Source organism: Bubalus bubalis, chromosome 2, assembly GCF_019923935.1.
Source record: "Bubalus bubalis isolate 160015118507 breed Murrah chromosome 2, NDDB_SH_1, whole genome shotgun sequence".
In the NCBI taxonomy this organism is placed as follows: Eukaryota; Metazoa; Chordata; class Mammalia; order Artiodactyla; family Bovidae; genus Bubalus; species Bubalus bubalis.
The window spans coordinates 151,518,446-151,542,360 of NC_059158.1; the positions used below are offsets into that span (position 1 = coordinate 151,518,446).

Here is a 23,915-nt window from a genome sequence, read left to right on the forward strand (position 1 = left end):
TTTATTAAAAGGATATTGAATCAAAGGATGGATAGATGGAAATGATATTTAAACTTCAAGTTTGACTTTATTAATGAGAATTTCTGGGCCTTCCTGGTTCGATTCCTGCATCGGGAAGATACCCTGGAGAAGGGGATGGTTACCCACTCCAGTATTCTTGCCTGGAGAATTTCATGGACAGAGGAGCCTGGCAGGCTATAGTCCTAGTCCATGGGGAGTAAAGAGTAAGACAAAGAGTAAGACAGGCCTGAGTGACTAACACTTTCACTTTTTTCACTTTGAAGACCTCAGGCAGTGGGATATGTTTTAAAGTATAAAGAATTTTAACATTCCTTAAATTATATATTGCACTTATTTTACTCTGCAGATACTCAGGGTGAGTCCTAAATTGAAACAATCCCAATACAATCATCTGAATATTATATCTTATCTAGTACACTCACTCTTTCTGTCAATTAGCTACTATTTCTGGAGGCATTGTTTAAAGTCTTAATTCTAATGGCCAAAAAAATGTATTTTTACAAATAATGAGTGGTTCCAGATGCAATGGATATTTTGCATCTAGTTATAAAACATCAGGATTCTATCACTAGTATGACAACATTCCCTTGAGACATCTATGTGTTTCCTAATGCTTTGGAGGTCTAGGAAACTCAGCTTCTGCTTTATCCTGAAGAATATAAATTAAGTAAGAACAATAGGAAAGACAAACGCTGAGGATAAATTGCCTGTAGGCAGATGAAAAGTGTAGTTTTGGCTCATAAGCTCAAACACAGATCCTTGCAAGTATTCATTTTAAGTTGTACATACCATCCACCTACATTTCTGTGCATAACAGACAGGAAGAATTATTAAAAATTATTAAAAATTTTTCAGAAGGCTTTTTTTTTTTAGAATAATTATGGTTAAATAGTATTGGACTGGGCTTTCCTGGTGGTTCAGATGGTAAAGAATCCACTTGAAATGCAGGAGACTGGGTTCGATCCCTGGGTCGGGAAAATCCTCTGGAGAATGGAATGGCTACCCACTCTAGTATTATTCCCTGGAGAATCCCATGAACAGAAGAGCCTGGTGGGCTACAGTCCAGGGATTGCAGAGTTGGACATGACTGAGCAACTGACACACAGTATAGAAAAATTAAAGTTAAAATAAATGAAATTCTAAGTCTCTAGGAAGGAAAGAAGCTATAGAAGGATAGCTCTTGATTAGGGAAGAACACTGCCACCCATGTCCTCATCTGTAAAATGGAAATAATAATGTCTGTCTGCCTGCTTTATGAGTTTTATAAGTTCATGTTCATGGTAAATGTATTTGAAAAAATGTATTATATAAATGTGCAATATGGTGTTTTTTTCTAGTAATTAAAAAAAAATATCCAGCTGAAGGGTGACTTGTTCAAGTATCACTCATACAAGACTATACTAAATGCTGCAAACCAAGCAAGCATATGTTTCTTGTATACCAGAATAAAAGTATACAGTTACCTATTTTGTATCTGTGTGATGATAGAGTTCATTTTGCAGCCTTAATATTATATATGTCATTTGAAGTGCTTCCCAGGTGGCTCAGTGGTAAAGAATCTGCCTGTCAATGTAGGAGACACAAGAGACACAAGTTCGGTCCCTGAGTTGGGAGTATCCCCTGGAGTAGGAAATGGCAACCCACTCCAGTGTTCTTGCCTGGAAAATTCCATGGACCGAGGAACCTGGTGGGCTGCAGTCCATGGGGTCACAAAGAATTGGACACGACTGAGTGACTGAGCACTTGCATACACATGAATGTCATTTGAAAACATTATCAAAAGGGGATGGTGTTATTGATACAAATAAAAAATAATTTATGTTTCATTTGAATATATATATATAGGTTAGCTCATCATTTAAAGTCATTGTAAAACATTTCTTTGAAAATAAAGTAATGATATGCTTTTCTTAGTGCAGCAGTGAATCAAAGCACGACCCTCTTTCAGCACTTAGACACAGAAAGGTGCATATTAAATGTTCAATAATAAATTCCTTAAGCAGCTAAAATAAAATTAACTGAATGACCTAACAGTAGAGATTATGATAAATTGAAATAAAATCTTCATTACTTTTGTTTTCTTTTGATGAAAAGGGTGTCAGAGTCCATGAAAGCCAAACATTAGAAACTCCCATCTCTGCAGAGCACGTGTTGGCCTTGATCTTGAATCATTTGTACTGACTCAGACAGACACCTCATATGTCTCGGAAATCATGCTAAGGCACTGTTAACAGGGCAAGGAGAAGTCCTCAGTCTGGAATGTGTGCTTAAATTTTTTTTTATTCCCTGAGATCATTGATGTTTTCAGGGAAAACTGGCACATTAAGAGAAGCACATATTAATGTAAGAAATGTTTGAATTCTCCTACCCCATTTGGTGGAGACAGAATTCCTATGTGTTACTTTTTTAATAAGTTAAGACTTGAAGCATTTTATAGATTTTAAAAGTATGCTAAATACTTTTAAGAAAGACACCTCTTGGAAAGAAAGTTGCTAAATTATAGAAAAGTGCTTATTAGATTTGCAATCTGAAATAATTTGATAAATGACTTGGAGTTGGGAAAAATAAAATAGATTAGATTTTTCCACATATTGCATACCCCAGGGTTTCTCCCAAGGTCTACCAAACAACCAACAAAAAAAGTGCTAGACAGGCAAGAAAAGCTCCTGGTTTATTTTCCAGGCCACTTGGTCCTTTATTATGTATTAATAGTAGCACAATTATTACTTATCACATCTAAAAGAAAATGTTATGCCAAAGTGCAGCTACATTTTGACCAAATAAAATATTAATACTTGATCTAATGAATATAATCATAAAGGAGAGTGTGGCTGATTGTCTTTCATGCCGTTAAGTCTTAAATGTTAGACTTCCCAGGCTCTCATAAAAACCATTACTGTTTTTATTTGTAAATATATACCCAAGAATTTTAGAAATCGTTTATTTTTCATAAATACTATCTTTTAGAATGCAAGCTCCTTAAAGACATAATCAAATCGTTGTGATTAGTTTCTCACTTCTCTCATTTCTCCCAAATTTACTTGTCTAAATGTTAAAAATATTACCTAGTAGCTCAGATTTTGCCAAAAATAATAAATGAGAAGAGAATGTTTTGATCATTTAAGACTGATTTCTTAAACTCTTATTGAAAGGTAACCAAAGCAGTTAGAAATAAAATCAGCACACTGACAGCACTTTTAGGATATTTTAATCCAACCTGTTTCCATACAAAAGCATATTGAATATCAGTTATGCAGGAGGAGAAGATATTTCCAAGAGAGCTTGACATAAGCCCAGGTTGTGAATTATTTGCTTTGAAATGCTTTCATATTTTCCTGCTTGGAAATTCTGGTCAAGAGAAGAGCAAAAACAACTCATCCTAAGCATTTGGTCAAGTGAACATTCATAAAATGTTTAGCAGCTCACAAATACAATTTCTAAAAGTGCTAGATCATCCACCTCCAGAAGGGAGGAAGGAAGTGCCACTTGGCTATTGTATTGAATTTCCGGGGCCCACCCCATCCATCTTGAGTTTCCAAATACTGGGAGCCCCAGAGGAAGTTTTCACTAAAGTGCTATTTGAAACTTGGAACACATACATTCCCAGCCGTCTTTACTCCTGCATATAACCTTACCTTCTCTACCCAGAGTGAATTTACCTTGAAGCGGTAAAGCTTAAAGCTTCAGGCTCTTCAGTTGCATCACTTCTTCCAGGGCCTGGGAAATTTGGTAAACTTTTAAAAAGTAAGATTTTTATTATTTTTAACTTTTTACTTTATATGAGAGTATTGTTCACTAACAATGCTATGCTAGTTTCAGGTGTTCAGCAAAGTGATTCAATTATACACATACATATATTTATTCTTTTTCAAATTCTTTTCCCATTTGGGTTGTTATATAATATTGAGTAGAACTCCCTGTGCTCTACACTAGGTCCTTGTTGGTTATCCATTTTATGCCTTTTTTTTTTTTTTTTTTTGGCCACACAGCATGTGGGAACTTAGTTCCCTGACAAGGGATCAGGCCTGTGCCCCCTGCATGGGAAGAACAGAGCCTTAACTTTTGGATAACCAGGGAAGTCCTTGGTTATCCATTTTAAAAACAACAGTGTGTACATGTCAATCCCAAATTCGGTAACTATCCCTTCCCAACACCCTTCTCCCCTGGCAACCATAAGTTCACTCTCTGTGAGTATGTTTCTGTTTTGTAAATAAGTTTATTTATATCCTTTCTTTTTTTATTTAATATTTTTATTTTGCAGTATTTTTCTTAAAGAGGCTCAACTTCTACTCCCAATGATATGACTGTCTCCATAATACCTATATCCTCCCATATTCTCCCCTCACTTTTCAGAGAATGTTCCCTACAGTTTATTCTTTATCAGAAATCTGGTATTCATGAGCAGTGCTACTCCATCTCCTATTCTGTGCATCCAGAAGGCTTCTTTGGATTATTTTTTCTAGTGGAAAATATTCATTCCATGATTCAGCTCAGGCATCAAAGCCAGGATTAATAAGCTGTAAACTTTCAGATCATGGCATCCTCTTTTGATACCCACACACAAAGTCCTTATCCTTGTGATTATTATCTACAGTCTTCACAGGCAATTACCAACACTAACACTCTTAATTGGTATCACTCAGATAGGCTTCCCAGGTGGCTCAGTGGTAAAGAATCTACCTGTCAATACAGGAGACCCATGTTCAATCTCTGGGTTGGGAAGATCCCCTGGAGAAGGAAATGGCAACCTGCTCCAGTATTCTTGCCTGGACAACTCCATGGACAGAAGACTCTGGCAGCCTACAGTCCATCGTGTCACAAGAGAGTCAGACATGACTTAGCAACTAAACAACAATCACTTACATTGCCCAGTGATACCTGCAATGGAATATTTCCTGCCCTATCAGAAACAAGGATATCACAGTTATTAGCGATTGCAGTTCTACAAGTAAGCTGGTGAGCCCTGAAGAAACTCAGGAAGGAAAAGAATACCTGCCATCTAGCAGCCATCAGACTGCAGTCACTCCCCACTGTGAACCCTGAGGACACTCAGGGAGGAAAAGAATACCTGCCATCTAGCAGCTATCAGATTGCAGCCACTCCCTACAGTGAACCCTGAGAAAACTCAGGATGTGAAAACACAGGAAACTGATCCAGATAGCTGAGGTGCATATCAAACAATTGATATCAGTGAGCCCATTCTCTTGCATCTGCCCGTACAAGAAAAGAACTAAATTCCTTAACTTGACAAATCTGGTTTCTTTAGTTAACATTAATTGTTTGATGTTTCTGACTACCTGACTACCTGCCCTTTGTTGCAAAACTCCTATATATCCTGTTACTGCTAAGTCGCTTTGGTCAGGTCCGACTCTGTGCGACCCCATAGACGGCAGCCCCCCAGGCTCCTCCATTCATGGGATTTTCCAGGCAAGAGTACTGGAGTGGGGTGCCATTGGCTAGCTCCCCCTTATCTCCTCGGAGTTGTTTCTCAGAGCTATCTGAAAGGCAGTGTCCCAAGCTGCAGTCCTCATTCTGCCACAAAAAAATCTTAACTCGGAACTCTCATGTTGTGCATTTTTAAAAAATCAACAGTAGGTGTCATTTGAACCTAGAGTTCAAAAAAGGAAAAGGAAACTAAGAGGTGAAGTCATTCAAGTTTACAAAACTATTAATAATAAGTACTGAAGCCCAGATTTAAACACAGTTAGTGAGATCTCCAAGTCCATGTTCTGCTAGCACACTTTGCAAGTTTTCCAAATTACTTAAAAAAACACATTTTCTCCCAATGAGTTAAAAGAAAAAAAAGGAGAGGTAGTTTGAACATCTTCCATCTGTAAACTTTAGGTTGAATAAAAGTTTACCTAGTGTTCAAGAGACAGAGAAACCTGTCTGACTGATGGGTTAAAATCTTACCCTTAAATTTCCTTGTGCCAATGATTACACTGTTCTGCCTAAGATAAATTTTCTTTAAATGTATTGACCTTATCTTCTGCTAACTACTTCTAGACTTTTCTCTGCCCATATCCTATTATTTTCTGTCTCTATGATTTCACTACCTCACTCTACTTTAAGAATATTTGAATTCCTATTATTCTAGAAAGCATTCTCTGAGTAATCTTTCACTCTGAGCTTACATTTAATCCCATTTCTTCCCTTTACAATTAAAAAAAAAAAAAGTAAAGAACTACCACTGCCTGCCTTTAATCTTCAATCATATTCTGTTCTTTATTAGTTCTATATTCTACAAAAGCTACTCTCAAGAACAATACCAATATATCATGAATCAAGTTGAACCATCCAAATCAAGATTCAACTTCACTTGAGTTCTAGACATACATTCCCAAGTATCTAACATCTGTATCTACTTATATTCCAAAATATTGAATATATTTCCTTATTATACATTCTCTATTCTCATACACTACTAGTAATATTGACATTTTCTCAACCTTTCATTGAGAAAATTTGGTGTCACCTTGAATTCTCTATCTCACTCTGCAACATCCAAATGGTACCCAAATCCTGCTGATTTTCCCAAAACCGTCACTTATGTCAAACTTTGTGTTAGGCAGTTAGAATAGGAAAAAGGAGTCCAGAATGATGGTGGCTAAAAGTCAAAGAAGGGAAAAGCCCATGGAACAGAACAAAGGAAGGTCCGAGGACCTGAGTGAGAACCTCAGGTAAAAGAACAGCCCTCCTGGCTAGCCCAATTTACATAGGGCAGGCTCAGTGGGGAGGAGAAAAAAACATAAAAAGAGGAGGCAAAATTGGGCCAGGGGACTTCTCTTCATGTTTTTTGGGTCGGCCCACCCTCACACCTCAAGGATCTATTTTCCTTTGCTTTCTAAATAAAACTGAGCTGTGACATGGAATTGTAACGTTGGTCCATCTGAGGAAATTGACTCATTGGAAAAGACCCCAATGCTGGGAAAGATTGAAGGTGGGAGAAAGGGACAACAGAGGATGAGATGGTTGGATGGCATCACCAACTCCACGGACATGAGTTTGAGCAAGCTCCAGGAGTTGGTGATGGACAGGGAAGCCTGGTGTCCTGCAGTCCATGGGGTCGCAAAGAGTCAGACATGACTGAGTGACTGAACTGAGGAGTTAAAGAGTAAGTTTAGTCATTTAAACTCAGGATATTCAAAAGCTCGGTCTATATAACATAAAATTATAGTACCTAGCTCTAAATAAGAACAAATTACACCAAACTCCGAATAAATATTAATTGTATACATCTCACCATCTCCATTATGCAAAGAATGTTAAATATTATTCTTTTCTATCAGAGAGGGAAAACAAGTATGGATGTTACTAAACAATGTCTATGATTCTTGTTGGACAAAGCAAACCGAATTGGTTGTGAATTAAACTTCTATTTTCTTTCCCTCTCAAATTTACAGTACTTCTTTTGTCAAAACATTTTACAAGGGATAAGGTCACAGTATTTGGAATTTTTCCTATGGTGGTCTGAAAATGAAAGTGTTAGTTGCTCAGTTGTGTCCAACTCTTTGTGATCGCATGGACTGTAGCCTGCCCTGCTCCTCTGTCCATGAGATTCTCCAGTCAAGAATACTGGAATAGGTTGCCATTCCCTTCTCCAGGGGAATCCCTCTCTCAATTCAGCCTTTGCTAAAGTATAATGAGAGGGTGGTTCACAGCCATCTGTCTACAATGTTTGAGTGAGAACTACAGTGCACACATTAGCCTCTCTTGAGAACACTGGTGTGTTAGGATGACAATGGAAAGTTTCATTTGGACAGGTGAAGGAGAAAAGGGACCGACACACAAGACGCTTGTGATGAGGGTGTGTGCAACTGCAGCAATTGCACAAAGGAAAGCTGACGAGTGAGCCCACCCCCCACTACCCATGAACATCCTTTCCAGTCTGTTTCATGGAGCAATCAAAGGATATTCTGCACCTCTCAAAATGCCATCAATCTTTATTGACAAAGAAATAGAGCATTTCTCTCTCAAACCTTTGCAGGAGAAATCATCAGAGCAATCTGGCTTGAACAGGGAGCTTTGGCAGACAAAGATTTGTCAGAATAAATAAATAAATATATACACACATAAATTAGATAACCTCCACAAAATATGAATAGAAAGTTGATGATAATCTCCCAATTCTATTGTGTAAAGGGTAAAGAAACTCACAATTGTGCTCTCTAGGTCTCCTACAGTAAAGAATAGACTTCTTGATGAGATGTTTCCCATAATGTAAAGTGGAGCTAGGAATCTTGTGGCAATAATACTAAAAAATAACCATCTAAGTGATTTAGATAACACATTCATTAACATTCCAAATCTAAATCTCTAAGGGGCCCCTCCCTCCTCTTTGTTTCCCTCTCTTGTTCTGAGTTTTTTCCTTAGCACTTTTGAACAAAGCAGGGAAGAAGCTCTTTTGTTTATTTAAAAAGGCTTTTAAGGTATCTGATCATTGCTTCTGTAAAATAATTTCAAAAAGATCACGGAAATGTTCTTTAACATTAGTTTCGCCTTCAACAAGCCATATGGCTATGGTCCTTTGTCTCCATGTCACAGAAGGGTCTGTTTGGCAGTGTCCAAGTACAGTACTGAGAAGAGGCAACAAACAGTGATGCCAACAACAAGTGCTTTCAGATGAACCACTATTTAATAGTCGAGTCACTCAGTTTGGAGTCAGATACTGGTTTGGCCTGGTACTGGTTTGGGTCTTGAGTTAACAAGTCTTCACCAAGTTATCAAGTCAGGGATTTCAAATACTGTGTCTCTGGGATTATGGTGTGAAAATAAAATCCCACCTATATCAAAGTCCTTTGTAAACTTTATAAGCTATCATTTAATTTGTGAGTATGCCAAGAATGAAAGTGACTCTGTTTTTATAACGTATTGCTTGTAGTGGACTTTGCATCCTCGAAGAGTTCAAGAAAAGGTGTGAGTACTTTTCAAAATATGACTTTGTAGGCTAGGGTAAAAAAAGGTTTCATAAAGATTGTCCTAAATATTTAAAAAATTAAATAAATATGGACTGCTTTTAGCAGTTCGAATAGTTATTAGGCTTTTATTTATATGTTGTTATTTTTTGGAGATGATATATTGATTTTCCATGCTATTTTAACAAATGAAAGGTGGGCGTTAAACACTTAGACTATAAATGACACACCTCTGTGTTCAAATCTTACTTTTTACCATATAAGGCGGAAGCCTCAGTAAAAAGAGGCTTCTATGTCTCTGTGTTTGTTTCTCCTCTGTAGAATTCAAATGGTAAATTCTGCTTAGTCTTTTTTTTCCTGTTAGTGTAAGTTTATTTTTATTTTTTTAATATAAATTTATTTATTTTAATTGGAGGCTAATTACTTTACAATATTGTATTGGTTTTGCCATACATCAACATGAATCCACCATGTGTCCCTCATCCTGAACCCCCCTCCCACCTCCCTCCCTGTACCATTCCTCTGGGTCATCTCAGTGCACCAGCCCCAAGCATCCAGTATCATGCATTGAACCTGGACTGGCAATTCGTTTCATATATGGTATTATACATGTTTCAATGCCATTCTCCCAAATCATCCCACCCTCTCCCTATGAAGATTAAGGTAACAAACGTAAAAGCTCAGAAGCTCAGAGCCGAACATAACACACAAATCTGTGATCAATAAGTGGTAACTGTATTTAAATTAGTGTTTGAAAATTTTGAAAGTTTTATGAAACTTGTAAGGATAATTTTATCTTCAAGCATGTAATTACTGAGTCCCAACACAGACACTGTGCTCCCTCTGTGCTCCAAGATTTTGGATTTTGGCTTTATCAGTTCCATTTGATCCTCCTAAATCATTAACTCTTGATTATAGGGAGTCTCACAGGAGAATAAACAGAGGAGGCAAACAACAGCAGGCTCTCTGGCCTCTCACTGCACTCCCAGCAGGAACATTTTTAAACCAATTGATACTAAATCTCATTAGACTTGAAGTCAACATCAAGATATCCATGTTTTGACCAGTAAAAAAAGTAGATAGAAACAATAAAGGATTAAATGTTAGAAGTAAGAGATCGGAGAACGGTTTCTCACCTTTCCTTTAACAGCAAAGGACACAAAAGTTCTGGATTTTATCTTTTCTAGTATCAGTTTATACATGTAGACTTCCAAGGTGGCTCAGATGGTAAAGCATCTGCCCACAATGCGGGAGACTCGGGTTCAATCCCTGGGTCGGGAAGATCTCCTGGAGAAGGAAATGGCAACCCACTCCAGTATTCTTGCCTGGAAAATCCCATGGATGGAAGAGCCTGGTAGGCTACAGTCCATATGGTCACAAAGAGTCGGACACAACTGAGCGACTTCACTTTAGATGACAGTGCTTGTACCAGAAGGCCTTTAAGATCCCATCTCTGGCACTCTATGAATATATAATTACTTACATATCACCTCATATTACAATGGGGCAGCTCAGTGATGCAAATTACTGAGTTGATTGATATACTTGGACCATATTTGGATATATTTTTATTCAGAGAAAATCTAGTTGAAACAAGTGACTAGAGAAGGACATAAATACAAAGGGAAAGAAGGAAGGAAAAATGGAAAATGAAAGGGAAGAAGATTATATTGTTGGTGTGGTAAGAATAATCAGGGGTCTCTATGTAAGTGGAACCATGGAATTTTATGTACAGGGAATAACATATTGTTTTTTAATTTTTTTTTTTTTTTTAATTTACTGTCAACCTCCTCTCCTCCCTCAGCTTTGAATCTGGGAAGCTCTATATAACTTCTTATCATTTCATCTGGGGTTGGGGAGCAGAGGTTACTCTGATTTACCATGCTCTAGGAGAAGGCAATGGCACCCCAGTCCAGTACTCTTGCCTGGAAAATCCCATGGACAGAGGAGCCTGGTAGGCTGCAGACCGTGGGGTTGCGAAGAGTTGGACACGACTGAGCGACTTCACTTTCACTTATCCCTTTCATGCATTGGAGAAGGAAATGGCAACCCACTCCAGTGTTCTTGCCTGGAGAATCCCAGGGACGGGGGAGCCTGGTGGGCCGCCGTCTATGGGGTCGCAGAGTCGGACACGACTGAAGTGACTTAGCAGTAGCAGTAGCTGCAGTAAATATACCACCTCTATTATATCTGCAAACATGCATTCATAGGCATTAGTATTTAGTTTTAAATCTTTCATTTGCCAACAGAAAGAGCAGATTCTCTAAACAATAAACAACTATGGAGGAAATCATAAGATACTATAAAAAGGAGGTGGTACCTCAAGTCCAAATCTGCTACAAGAGATATCTATGATACCTGGAGATTTGAGAAAGAAGTCTAAAAATTTTCTTTCTTACTTAAGAAATCAAAGAGTAATTAATTTTTGTGTGTAATTCATAAATATAGGGTTATATGAAGAATGCAGAGCTGGTATTATAAAAGACATCATTAAGTCTAACATGATGCTGTGACCTAAATTCTAAGAAAATCTTTTGAGAATCAAGGAGAAATAAAAGAGTAATACTAATGAAAAAAAAATATTTTGTTAAAGAAAAGTAAAGCTTACAAACAGTAGTATAACTGAAATAATATAGCCAGACTTTAAGAAAGTCACTGGTAGAGAAGACATTGCACAAAAAGACATTGTTACTTTGATGATAAATTAATCATTTGAGAGATTGAGAGATACTCTCAAATTAGTGACAAACCAGAGAGATCAGAATTAATTTTGATATCCATATAATTTCCAAGAACTTAGAAGTTTAAACAAATGTAATTTGATTGTATGCTCTTATTTAGGGGGGGAAAAGCAAATAAACAAATCTATAATGCATAAGGAAAAACAGGTCTTTGTTAAAATATAGCAACTATCCACCCACACTTCCAAACTAAAACAGAAAACACCAATATGATCTATATATCGAAAGAGATCAAGACAGGGATAATGCTTGCAGCTCTGGGCAATTTTGTATGTGTGAGCTAGAGAGTAGTGGAAAATAAATTGCAGTGACTGGTCAACTGGAATGGCCAAGGCATTTCCTAGGATGAATGTTCAAAATTCCTTCTACTGTTAGTGACAATAGGACTATATATCATATAAAGAGAAATCTAATATAACATATATCATTCAAGTTTATCCCATTGCTGAAAATAAAAGGCATACTCTCAATAGATGAGGACAAAATAAAGTGAAAGGAATTAATGCTAGTAAATGATCAAGTATTTGACATATTCACAATATTGTCTTTCATTCATTAAACCCTATATATAAAAACAGCCCATCTGCAAAAATTAAAAAAAATGTAGATATTAGTTAGAATGAGTTTTTAGTAATTCCTTTGAAGTGATGAAGGCCTGAATTAGAATACTGGCAGGAATTTGGGAGCTGTTTTTCAGGAAGACCAGAAAGGATTTGGTTTTGAATTGTATAGTTTTAATGAAAAGCAAGAGAATTTCACAACCATGTCTCAAGCCTTCATAACATTGATAAAAAATAGGAAAACTGGGAGAAGTTCCATCAGATCTCCTCTGATAACATAAAAGAGCTATTAAGCATGTACAGTATGGAAAAGAGCTTCCCTGGTGGCTCAGACAGTAAAAAATCCACCTGCAATGCAGGAGACCTAGGCTTGATACCTGGGGTAGGGAAGATACCCTGGAGAAGAGAATAGCTACCCACTCCAGTATTTTTGCCTGGAGAATCCCATGGACAGAGGAGCCTGAGGCTGCAATCCATGGGGTGGCAAAGAGTTTGTATAGAACTATTACAAAAATGAGGATTTTTTAAAAGTATACATAAAAATACATCATCATGTCTTTGTTCATGCCAGAGTTTCTGTTTAGTTTTGACTTTTGCTTTCCTTCTGATCCATTTCAGTCCCACCCTACCAAAACTCCACTTCTACTCCAAGCTAGATTCAATAATGATATAGCCACAAATGACTTTCTATAGCCTCTTAAGCTGATTTGGTCTTTTTCCTACAATACCTGGCATATTGCCCTCAGTACATTATTTCCTCAACTAGAATATTAACTTTTTGAGGGAATAAGGTTGCTTTTACCTCTGTACTCTCTTGCCCAACACAGTGTTTGGCCCAAGATAAACATTCACTATATTAATTCATTTGCTCTTTCATCATAATAACCTAACAAGCTAAAAGATTACTACTTAGGTAACACTTTGGGGCAAAAAATACCTAGTGATATGGATTATCCTAGTAAGAATAGCTTTTTCTCCTGTCTTGATAGATAAAATAAAAAAAAAAAAAAAAACAAACACCCAAATATCATATCAAAGATACTGTGCAGGAATCCTTGACATAATTTTGGAAGAAATGTAAAAGCAATATCCTGAGACTACAATCATTTATCATCAAGTAGCAGCTGTTGTTAGAATTGATATTGATCCTTGGTAAATTGCAACCAGAGTAACCTTGTTATATCATCACAAAATTCTCCCACTACATCATTTAGCTATGAGATGCTTCCTTAACTTGTGTCCTTAGGTTTTTCTCTTCTATAATCAATCACATAAGAAAAAAAAAAAAAAAGTGGTGTATAGATGTAACCCAAAATGTTTTGGGGCATTTTTCAATTAAACATTTTCTAGAGGAAAATATAACATAATTACATAAAATAAATGATTATTTTGAAAATCCACCCAATGGAAAGATAGCTTTAAAACTAGAAAGTGTTTATATGTGATTCAGTTCAATCTTCTCATCACTGAAGTAAAGAAACTGAATCTGATTAAATAATATGACCGAGGCTGAAGTGTCAAGAGTTCTAGAATGTGAGATTCCCGACATCCAACTTAGTTTCTTTTATCCAATTACCATTAAGGAAATGAGAAGTGTTAGTTCCATAAGTTGTAAGAAGTTCAATAGCAACTTGAATTGAGGAACCTCCTTCCCCAAGCCCCTCTGTTACTTTAGGAATATGGATCCTAAGCGGGACTATTGGAAGCTAAACTTAATTTATTATAGCTTTGACTCTTATCATTGGTAAATTATCTAACCTCTCCATATTTTAATTTCCTTAGCTTTGAAAATGGGATATATATTGTTACCTACCTCATAGACCTTTGTGAAATATTTAATTTAAAACACTACTAAGTGTAGTTAGTACTATAGTAATTGGGTTATAGTAAGAACTCAGTAAGTTTCAGTTGATATTTCTATTTTTGTTTCATAAAATAATAAGTCAAAGTTCTGATTTCCTAAATTGTAAAGAAAAATTCAATTGAAACTCTTGTAGTTTAAATGACATTACTTTTTCTGCATTCTCATCTTGCTTTAATTTCTACTAGCTTATACATCATTAGGAAGCATACACAGCACAGTATCAAAAATCCCACAGGGAAGGCCGGAGATTTCTTATATTTCATTATCTTTCTTCCTTCCTTCTTTTCTTTCTCTCTTTTCTGATGGATTAGTTAAAATCTCACAGATAATTACAATGCATGTGGAAACCTTGCTAAAATATCTTCATCAAAGATATGAAATCTTAACTGATAGTAAAGTGATAGGGGTACAAAATAAAGTTTATAGAATTATATTTTCTGAGCAGTCAATATTCAGTCCATATTCAATTATTTAGAAGCTGATCAAATTTGTGAAATACCAACCCCCTTTATCTTTCATCATCCTTCACTTTTCCTGCCTATACTTTTTTCCAGTTTTTCAATTCATTTATATACCCATCCTGGAAGTAAAAGGGAAAACAAAGGAGGAAAAATGCAAATCTGTTAATAAAGTTATTTCTTAACAGATTGGAAAGAGGTGAGAAAACTTTAAATTGTAATGCTAGATCTATTATGGATCACCTGATGTACCAATGTGGAGCAGCTACAATTTCTCTATCTTCCCCTGACCTGGATACTTGATCTGTTAACTGATGTGTTTTGAAAGAGATGGGACACTTAATTTTTAAAACTATTCACCACAAATGACTGAATGATCCTGCGACAATTGAAATATATCCTTCTCTATAAAAATACACTGAAGTTTTTACATTAAATTGAACTAGTATCACTAAAACTAAAATATCTTTAGCAGCATCGTCAATTTACTAGTCACTCTTTTTCACTGCTGTTGCATTAAATGTACAACTCATGATACTAAACAAACATAAATGTAGGTAACTCAAAAGAAAGAGACAAAACTTGTCCATGTAAACAGAAAAAAATTTGTGCAGAAAGTCTAAAATCATATTGAATATTGAATTTAAAATATAAGGCACTATGCATTTAAATAAATATATCAAGAGAAAAGAAAGGAATAAGGGAACCTAAAACAGATAATGGCAGGATCATATATGAACCCAGCAGTCTAATTCATACCTACAGCAACACGCCCAGGAAACCACAGCTAGAATAAATAGCCCAGGAAGACAGTCAACTATGAATCAGACTTTTTCAGGAAGTTTGATTGTTATCTTTACTCACAATCCAGGAAGCTAAGGAATAACTTCTGTTAACAATTGGCCCTAAGCGACCAGGATTTGATTAATAACTAGCAGCTTCTCTAATTTTTGTCCCCATTTTCAATTTAGAGCCAACCAGAGAAAGCCAAATATGCACCCAACTCCACGGGATGCCCTGCTTTTCATTAGCCTTTTTATTGATTCCCCAAGCCAATAGCCTTCAATCAGAGCATACCTGAAGCCTTCCTTTGTCTCCACTATAGGGGTTTCCCCTTTGGAAGAAAAGCTATGACAAACTTTTCTTCCAAGTTTTCCTTGGAAGAAAACCTATGACAAACCTAGACAGCATATCAAAAAGCAGAGATATTACTTTACAAACAAAGGTCTGTATAGTCAAAGCTATGGTTTTTCCAGTAGTCATGTATGGATGTGAGAGTTGGACTATAAAGAAAGCTGAGGGCAGAAGAATTGATGCCTTTGAACTGTGGTGTTGAAGAAGACTCTTGAGAGTCCCTTGGACTGCAGTCCATCCTAAAGGAAATCAGTCCTGGGTGTTCATTGGAAGGACTAATGCTGAAGCTGAAGCGCCAATACTTCGGCCACCTGATGCGAAGAGCTGACTCACCGGAAAAGATCTTGATGCTGGGAAAGATTGAAGGCAGGAGGAGAAGGGGACGGCAGAGGATGAGATGGTTGGATGGCATCACCGACTCCATGGACATGAGTTTGAGTAAACTCTGGGAGTTGGTGATGGACAGGGAAACCTGGGCATGCTTCAGTCCATCGGGTCACAAAGAGTTGGACATGACTGAGCAACTGAACTGAACTGATAAAGGTTTCCCATTCTGTCCTTGAGTGCATGCTAAGGCACTTCATTCATGTCTGACTCTTTGAGACACTGTGGGCTGTATGTAGCTTGCCAGGCTCCCCTGTCCATGGGATTCTCCAGGCAAGAATACTAGAGTGGGTTGCCATGCCCTCCTCCAGGGAACTTCGGGACCCAGGGATAGAACCTGCATCTCTTATGTCTCCTGCATTGGGAGGCAGGTTCTTTACCACTACCTCCACCTGAGAAACCAATATCTCTCCCAAAACACAAATGACAGTGGCAGACTCCCTTGCTACATAATAAGCTCTGAACAAATAGTTGGTTTCCATTTACTTCAACTCGATTGAGCACCTACTGCACTCCATCAATGGACCATATGCTTATTTAGATATATTAAAAAGTCAATCTTCACAATATTCTGTGAGGAATTTTTTTGTCCCCATTTTATAGATACAGAGAACTTAAATTTGCAGAAGTTTAGATAGCTTCTCATGTTTTCATATTTACCTCATGCTAAAGTAACTGTTTTGGGTATATTATTTTGATTAAAGTCTTTGAGATAATATTAAGAGAATAGCTAACAACAATAACAAAAATATAAATTAGCTTAATGTTTTCTAGCATTATTTGTCTTTATATCTATCACCTTGCTGGATAAATATCAACACTGTATTTTTAGCTGATGCATCATTTTAAGATTATAATTTATCAAAATATATATAGAATTTGAAATAATGAAAAGCATAATAAAAATAACTTTCATAACTTATTTGCTATAAGAACCTGAAATAATCTGCAATAATTTGCTTGTCAAGCAGTGATTGTATGAATGGGTTTTTCATAGATAATGTGTAGAGAATTTTATACAAGAATGTAATAGTTTATTATACTGACAAGGAAACAACTAAAAATAAGATTTGTGTGATTCTAAAAGAAGGTAATAAGTATTTGCCTAGCACTTCAGATATGCTGCAATTTTTTAAACTGCCTAACAATCATGTATATAGTATTGTGCTTATTTTACGAATGAAGAAGCAAAGTTGTCAAGATATTCAGAACTTTAAGCCTCCCAGCTAGTGAGCAGGGAGTCTATATTTAAAAACTGGATTACTTTTTGGTTTCAAAGTCCAACAAACATGCTCAAAAGAACCTTTGATTAAAATTCACCTTAAAATGTTCCCTTACCATGTAAGGTGGCCACAGAACCTAAAATTGTATTTACTTTTTAATGATAAAATAAGACTAGCTTTATAGGAAAGAAGGGGAAAAATGGTATTTTCACGTTTGAAATTACCACTGAAAAAATAGAAAAATATAGATGAATAATGAGGCTTTCTAAGGCCTAAAAATAAAATGATACTTAAAAACAATTCTTTTAACAAAGACATGAAAAAGTAATATACATGAAAAAGAAGTATACAGATAACATTGTTTAAATAATAATGTGGAATAAGAAATGGGGACTAAAGGCCAAATAATTTCTCATGTGGTTTTCACTTTGTTTTACTAATTCCATTAAGTTAACTCAAACCTTCATTATGAATTCCTTGCATTGAGTGTAAATTGAAATAAACAGAAAGCTGGAATTCGATAATCATTATACAAAGAAAGATTCAAGCCCTTGGCCTTTATAACATATCATGTTAATGAAGGAAAACTATTTTCTTGAAATTTCCCTGTTTTAATAAAAGTAACGAATTTGTCATGTAAAATTACAAATGTCAATTACGATCTCACCATTTTGTTAAGTGTACAGTGGAAAAAAAGTGCCTCCTTTACACACATTAAAGATGTTGCTCCTTCTTTTAAAGAAATGCTTTATTTATTTGGCGGCACTGAACTCTTAGTTGTAGCTTGTGTTATCCAACTTCCTGATCAGAGATTGAACTTAGGCCCCCTACATTGGGAATGCAGATCTTAGCCACTGGACCACCAAGAAAGTCCCAAAGATATTGTTCCTTGACATGAACAAAATACTGATATTGAGTTGACTCATTGGAAAAAGACTCTGATGCTGGGAGGGATTGGGGGCAGGAGGAGAAGGGGACGACAGAGGATGAGATGGCTGGATGTCATCACTGACTGATGACGTGAGTCTCAGTGAACTCTGGGAGTTGGTGATGGACAGGGAGGCCTGGCGTGCTGCGATTCATGGGGTCGCAAAGAGTCGGACACCACTGAGCGACTGATTTGATCTGATCAGTTGATTTAATCTTAAACTTTTTAGTTCTGTCTCCTGTCTACTGAGTTACAGACATATTTTCATATAAAGGAAAAAATACTTAAGGTCTTTATTTTTGCCTCTTTCTATTAGAAAGCATCACTAAAAACAAAGCTAGTGGAGGTGATGGAATTCCAGATGAGCTATTTCAAATCCTGGAAGATGATGCTGTGAAAGTGCTGCACTCTATATGCTGGCAAATTTGGAAAACTCACCAGTGGCCACAGGACTGGAAAAGGTCAGTTTTCATTCCAATCCCAAAGAAAGGCAATGACAGAGAATGCTAAAACTACTGCACAATTGCACTCATCTTTCACACTAGTAAAGTAATGCTCAAAATTCTCCAAGCCAGGCTTCAGCAATACATGAATCGTGAACTTCCAGATGCTCAAGCTGGTTTTAGAAAAGGCAGAGGAACCAGAGATCAAATTGCCAACATCCACTGGATCATCAAAAAAGCAAAAGAATTCCAGAAAAACATCTATTTCTGCTTTATTGACTATGCCAAAGCCTTTGACTGTGTGGATCACAATAACTGTGTGGATCACAATAAACTGTGGAAAATTCTGTAAGAGATGGGAATACCAGACCACCTGACCTGCCTCTTGAGAAACCTATATGCAGGTCAGGAAGCAACAGTTAGAACTGGACATGGAACAACAGACTAGTTCCAAATAGGAAAAGGAGTATGTCAAGGCTGTATATTGTCACCCTGTTTATTTAATTTATATGCAGAGTACATCATGAGAAATGCTGGGCTGGAAGAAGCACAAGCTGGAATCAAGATTGCCAGGAGAAATATCAATAACCTCAGATATGCAGATGACACCACCCTTATGGCAGAAAGTGAAGAGGGAACTAAAAAGCCTCTTGAAAGATGAGAGTGAAAAAGTTGGCTTAAAGCTCAACATTCAGAAAATGAAGATCATGGCCTCTGGTCCCATCACTTCATGGCAAATAGATGGGAAACAGTGGAAGCAGTGTCAGACTTTGTCTTTTTGGCTCCAAAATCACTGCAGATGGTGATTGCAGCCATGAAATTCAAAGACGCTTACTCCTTGGAAGGAAAGTTATGACCAACCTAGATAGTATAATAAAAAGCAGAGACATTACTTTGCCAACAAAGGTCTGTCTAGTCAAGGCTATTGTTTTTCCAGTGGTCATGTATGGATGTGAGATTGGACTGTGAAGAAAGCTGAATGCTGAAGAATTGATGCTTTGAGCTGTGGTATTGGAGAAGACTCTTGAGAGTCCCTTGGACTGCAAGGAGATCCAACCAGTCCATCCTAAAGGAAATCAGTCCTGGGTGTTCATTAGAAGGACTGATGCTGAAGTTGAAACTCCAATGGAAATCAGTCCTGGGTGTTCATTAGAAGGACTGATGCTGAAGTTGAAACTCCAATACTTTGGTCACCTCATGCGAAGAATTGACTCATTGGAAAAGACCCTGATGCTGGGAGGGATTGGGGGCAGGAGGAGAAGGGGACGACAGAGGATGAGATGGCTAGATGGCATCACCGACTCGACGGACATGAGTTTGAGTGAACTCTGGAAGTTGGTGATGGACAGGGAGGCCTGGCGTGCTGTAATTCATGAGGTCGCAAAGAGTCGGACACGACTGAGTGACTGAACTGAACTGAACTGATAACAGACCTTATAAGGATGGAGGGGAGAAAAGGTATGGGGCAGGTTGGGAGATGGATTTTATAAGAAAATACCCAGGGAGCTTTCCAAACAATATGTAACTCAGAGGTTGAGGTTGATGCCAAGAGAAACAACTGTATTGAAGAGAACATGTTCCAATCACTTTGAAGCAATCGTATGAATAGCACAGAGAGACTGTACACATTAGGATCCTAAACTTGTACTGATTGGGTGACATCCATCAAGTCCTTAAATCTGTGACAAGTTTCTTCATATTTAAGTCAGAGATAATGATATTAGAACCTCATGGGATTGTTCTAAGGATTAAGAGTAAACATGTATATGTTGACATATAGTAAGCACGAGGTTTATTACTGCTATCAGTTTGAAATAAAGTAAATGACTTTGTTTTGGAGAATGAGCAGCAAGTTGAAAGTTTTTTATGCTTACTGTGGTGCGGGTTTGGTCACTAAGTTGCGTCCAACTCTTGCATCCCCATGGACTGTGGCCCTCCAGTCTCGTCTGTCCATGGGATTTCCCAGGCAAGAATACTGGAATGGGTTTATGCTTATGGTCAAGACAAATAGGATGCTGCTTGTTCCACAAGCTATGACAATATTCGTAGAGGGAGGAGAAGATCAAAAGAAAAGAATTGCTTTCTAGAAAAAAAGTAAGCATCATGTGTATGTCTTTTCAATTGAAGAAACTTATCACAGGCTTCTCTATGCTCCATAACGGCCAATGAACACTTGATTATAACACAATCATGTTGCATTCTGTCTCTATATCTTTGTAACTTTTGTCAAAGTTGGTACATCTTGAAAGTAGTAACTATGTCAAACTTTTTGAATTTCAATCATCTAGTAATGCAGAGGTATTCAATAAATTTTGAAGGAGTGATGAACCAATATCAAAAAATAAATGAATGAATTCGTGGACTTGTAGTTTTCAGAGAAAAAATGCTATTCACATAGAGTGGACTTCATATTTAACATGAAATGGAAATTATGTTCAGATGCTTCTTTCAAAACTTAAATCTGCATCTTAGAAATTATTTCAGAAGCCCTAACAAGATGATTGATTAAGTCCAAAGGATTGCACAGTGTTCTGTTTCTACTTCAACCTCACAGAAAATATTTAATGTCCACTAAATAAAGAGCTGTACTTGTATTGTCTCTTGACCAATAAGTCACGTTATCTTATTAAGAAGAAAGGAGAAAGCCTATCTTGGGAAGAATTTTGATTTATTTATAAACACATACAGATTTATTAGTTTGAATTGGTGACAGATTTTCAAAAATTGAAATTTGTTTTAACTAAATATAAGACCAAAAAAAAAAAATTTCTCCTTTTGAAATCTTGAAGATATTTTAGAGTGCATGTTGTATTGCCCATGCTTGCCTTTCAAAATTAACTATATGTGGCAAGTTTGGCATATCTTTTGTTGATAAAACTTGCTTTTAATTTAGGAATCACTCTGATTTGAGCTATATTATTTATTTGGTAATTTTTGTGCTTGCAGAGTATTTCCATGATTTTGTTTCTCAGAAATAATATGAGAAGTGGTATGTAATACTTCTTACCCTATTTGAGTCAATTCTTGATCTGGAAGTATAGATGGGAGGAGGGATGTTGAAAGCTTGAGGTACCAGGTATTCCTCAGCATCCATCATATCTTCTAAATCTTCTTCATCCAAGAGATTCTGAAAGAACTTGCTGTCATTTGGACTGGGAAGCTTCATACGATCATCACCCTAAAAAATTGCCCATCAGATACACAGACAAAAATGATTCTTTCCTTCATGTTAAATATGTGAAGTTTGCAGCAAATTTATATAATATCAAAATCATTGCAAATTCATGCACTCATTAAAAAATATTTAGCACAATTACCTGCCATATAGAAGCCTATAACATATATAGATATGACAGGGAAAGATAAATAAATTAAATACACAAAAAAATCTGATAAATGCCCATTTGAGATGAATAAAGCAGAATGCTATGGCTATTTTTAGAGAGCATAATCCATTTTAGATTTGAGAATAATGGTAGGTTTCATTGCCAAGATGGTGTTTAACTGTGACTTTAAGAGTAAATAATAAAGAAAGAGCAATGAACTTATCAATCTTTATTATATTTGGTTGGTTGATAGTGCAAAGCTATCAGGACACAAAGTATCCATGATTTGTTCTACAGCATAACATTATGAAAGTGATATCATTCAAAATCACAGCAAGCATGGAAAAGAACCTAAATGGGAATGGGAGAAACACCAAAACAGTTGTTACTCTCTTACCTCAACTATTTCTTAAATAGAATTTAAAAATTTAAGTTATAAGATATTTTTGTAAACATTTTTTAAAATCAGAGTTAATTTGGGAAAAAGATAGAAATCACTGTCTGCTAAAATGTGACTTTTATCTTCATGTCAGACTATTGATATGAAGATAAACAGTACTCTGTTTTATTGAGAAATCTTAACTCAATGTTATCCAGACTATTTGCTTATGGTTTAGGCAAAATATTCACAACAAAATTTACTGCAAATTTAAATGATCAAATCCATTTTTTGTAGTGTTACATGTAAAATGTTCTTTTGGTCTATTATTTTATCTGTATATATTCATTTAAATCTGAGTTATTGTTTGGTTATAATAACCTGAGATATTATTTTTTAAATAAACATATTTTAAAATATTTTTCTAGGAAATGAAATGTCAATATATTTAAATTTCTAATTCACTGCCTTCAAACATGGACACAATGAACATGAAAATTTATTTTCTTTTTTTTCCAAGAGGAGATAATTATAACAATGAATGTAACTAGTAGAGTACTTCAAGGCTTGTCTGAGGATAAAGGCCTTTTTATGCACATGAATAATCATAATTATCTGACAGATCAATAGCAGAGGCACTTAAGTGCTAAGGGAAAATGCTTAGAAGCAGTTCTGACAAGCAAAAGTCATTTCACATTATGTTCTGCTTAGTTAATCAGTTTGTGAGTGGTGATATCCACAGTTCGAAAGTTCAGGTATTATTACTGTTTTGTAGTGAGCTTTCCATTGTGATCTTCTCAAAAACCTAAGTCAAAGGTACAAACCTGAATAACTAGGTATCTTTGAGGGTCTCGAGCCATCCTTGAAAATTCAGCAGCCAGTTCCTTAAATTTAGGTCTACTGTCAGCATCAATCATCCAACCTAGAAATTCACAAGCAATAAAAGTCACTATATCCATAATTAGGAAGAGGTGGGATGTAAATTTTACAAAAATATAGGTTAAGTTTGAAAAATATTATTTTAATAAAAATAACCTGAAAAACAAAGAAAACTAATGAAAGAATTCAATAGGTGAGAGTCTCACAATCAGTTTACTGATATTCATAACTACATGCAATAATAACATAAGCTTTTTATCTTGTTGATATAATTTAAAATTAATTTTTTCATCATAGAAAATATAACCTAGGCTAACCATAGGAACTTAAGAAATCTCAGATCTTTTCTCATTATGTGTAAAGAGAATTTTTTTTAAAAACTTTTCTTTAATGTGTATAGAAGGTGAGATTGGAATATAATTTATCAGTTTATATCAGGAATGACATGGATTAAAAACTTTGATTACAATGTGATACGCTGGCATAAAAGTGAAGAAAAGAATCAAAAGCAACTTTCTTATGCTATTTTTTTTTCCTGATGGGAAAAACAACTAATGCAAAGTGATTGGCAATGTGTGTTGAGCAATAGCTGTTCATTTATCTGAGTATTAGCCTTTCCAGCATAAAAACACTATCAGCAATTTTCAAGGTATGTATTAT

The 23,915-nt window shown here is 36.1% G+C and overlaps 1 protein-coding gene across 6 annotated transcripts in view; it reads right to left on the bottom strand.

The window, feature by feature from the left end:
- The window catches only part of ERBB4 (erb-b2 receptor tyrosine kinase 4), a 1,279,207-nt gene that overhangs the window by 21,483 nt on the left and 1,233,809 nt on the right, over positions 1–23,915 (bottom strand). For all 6 annotated transcript variants that reach the window (XM_045164586.1, XM_045164583.1, XM_045164587.1 and 3 more), the window contains 2 exons: positions 23,201–23,298; positions 21,679–21,849 (listed from right to left, as the gene is read on the bottom strand). In XM_045164586.1, coding sequence (XP_045020521.1) covers positions 21,679–21,849; positions 23,201–23,298 — 269 coding nt within the window. The remainder of the gene's footprint in view (positions 1–21,678; positions 21,850–23,200; positions 23,299–23,915) is intronic.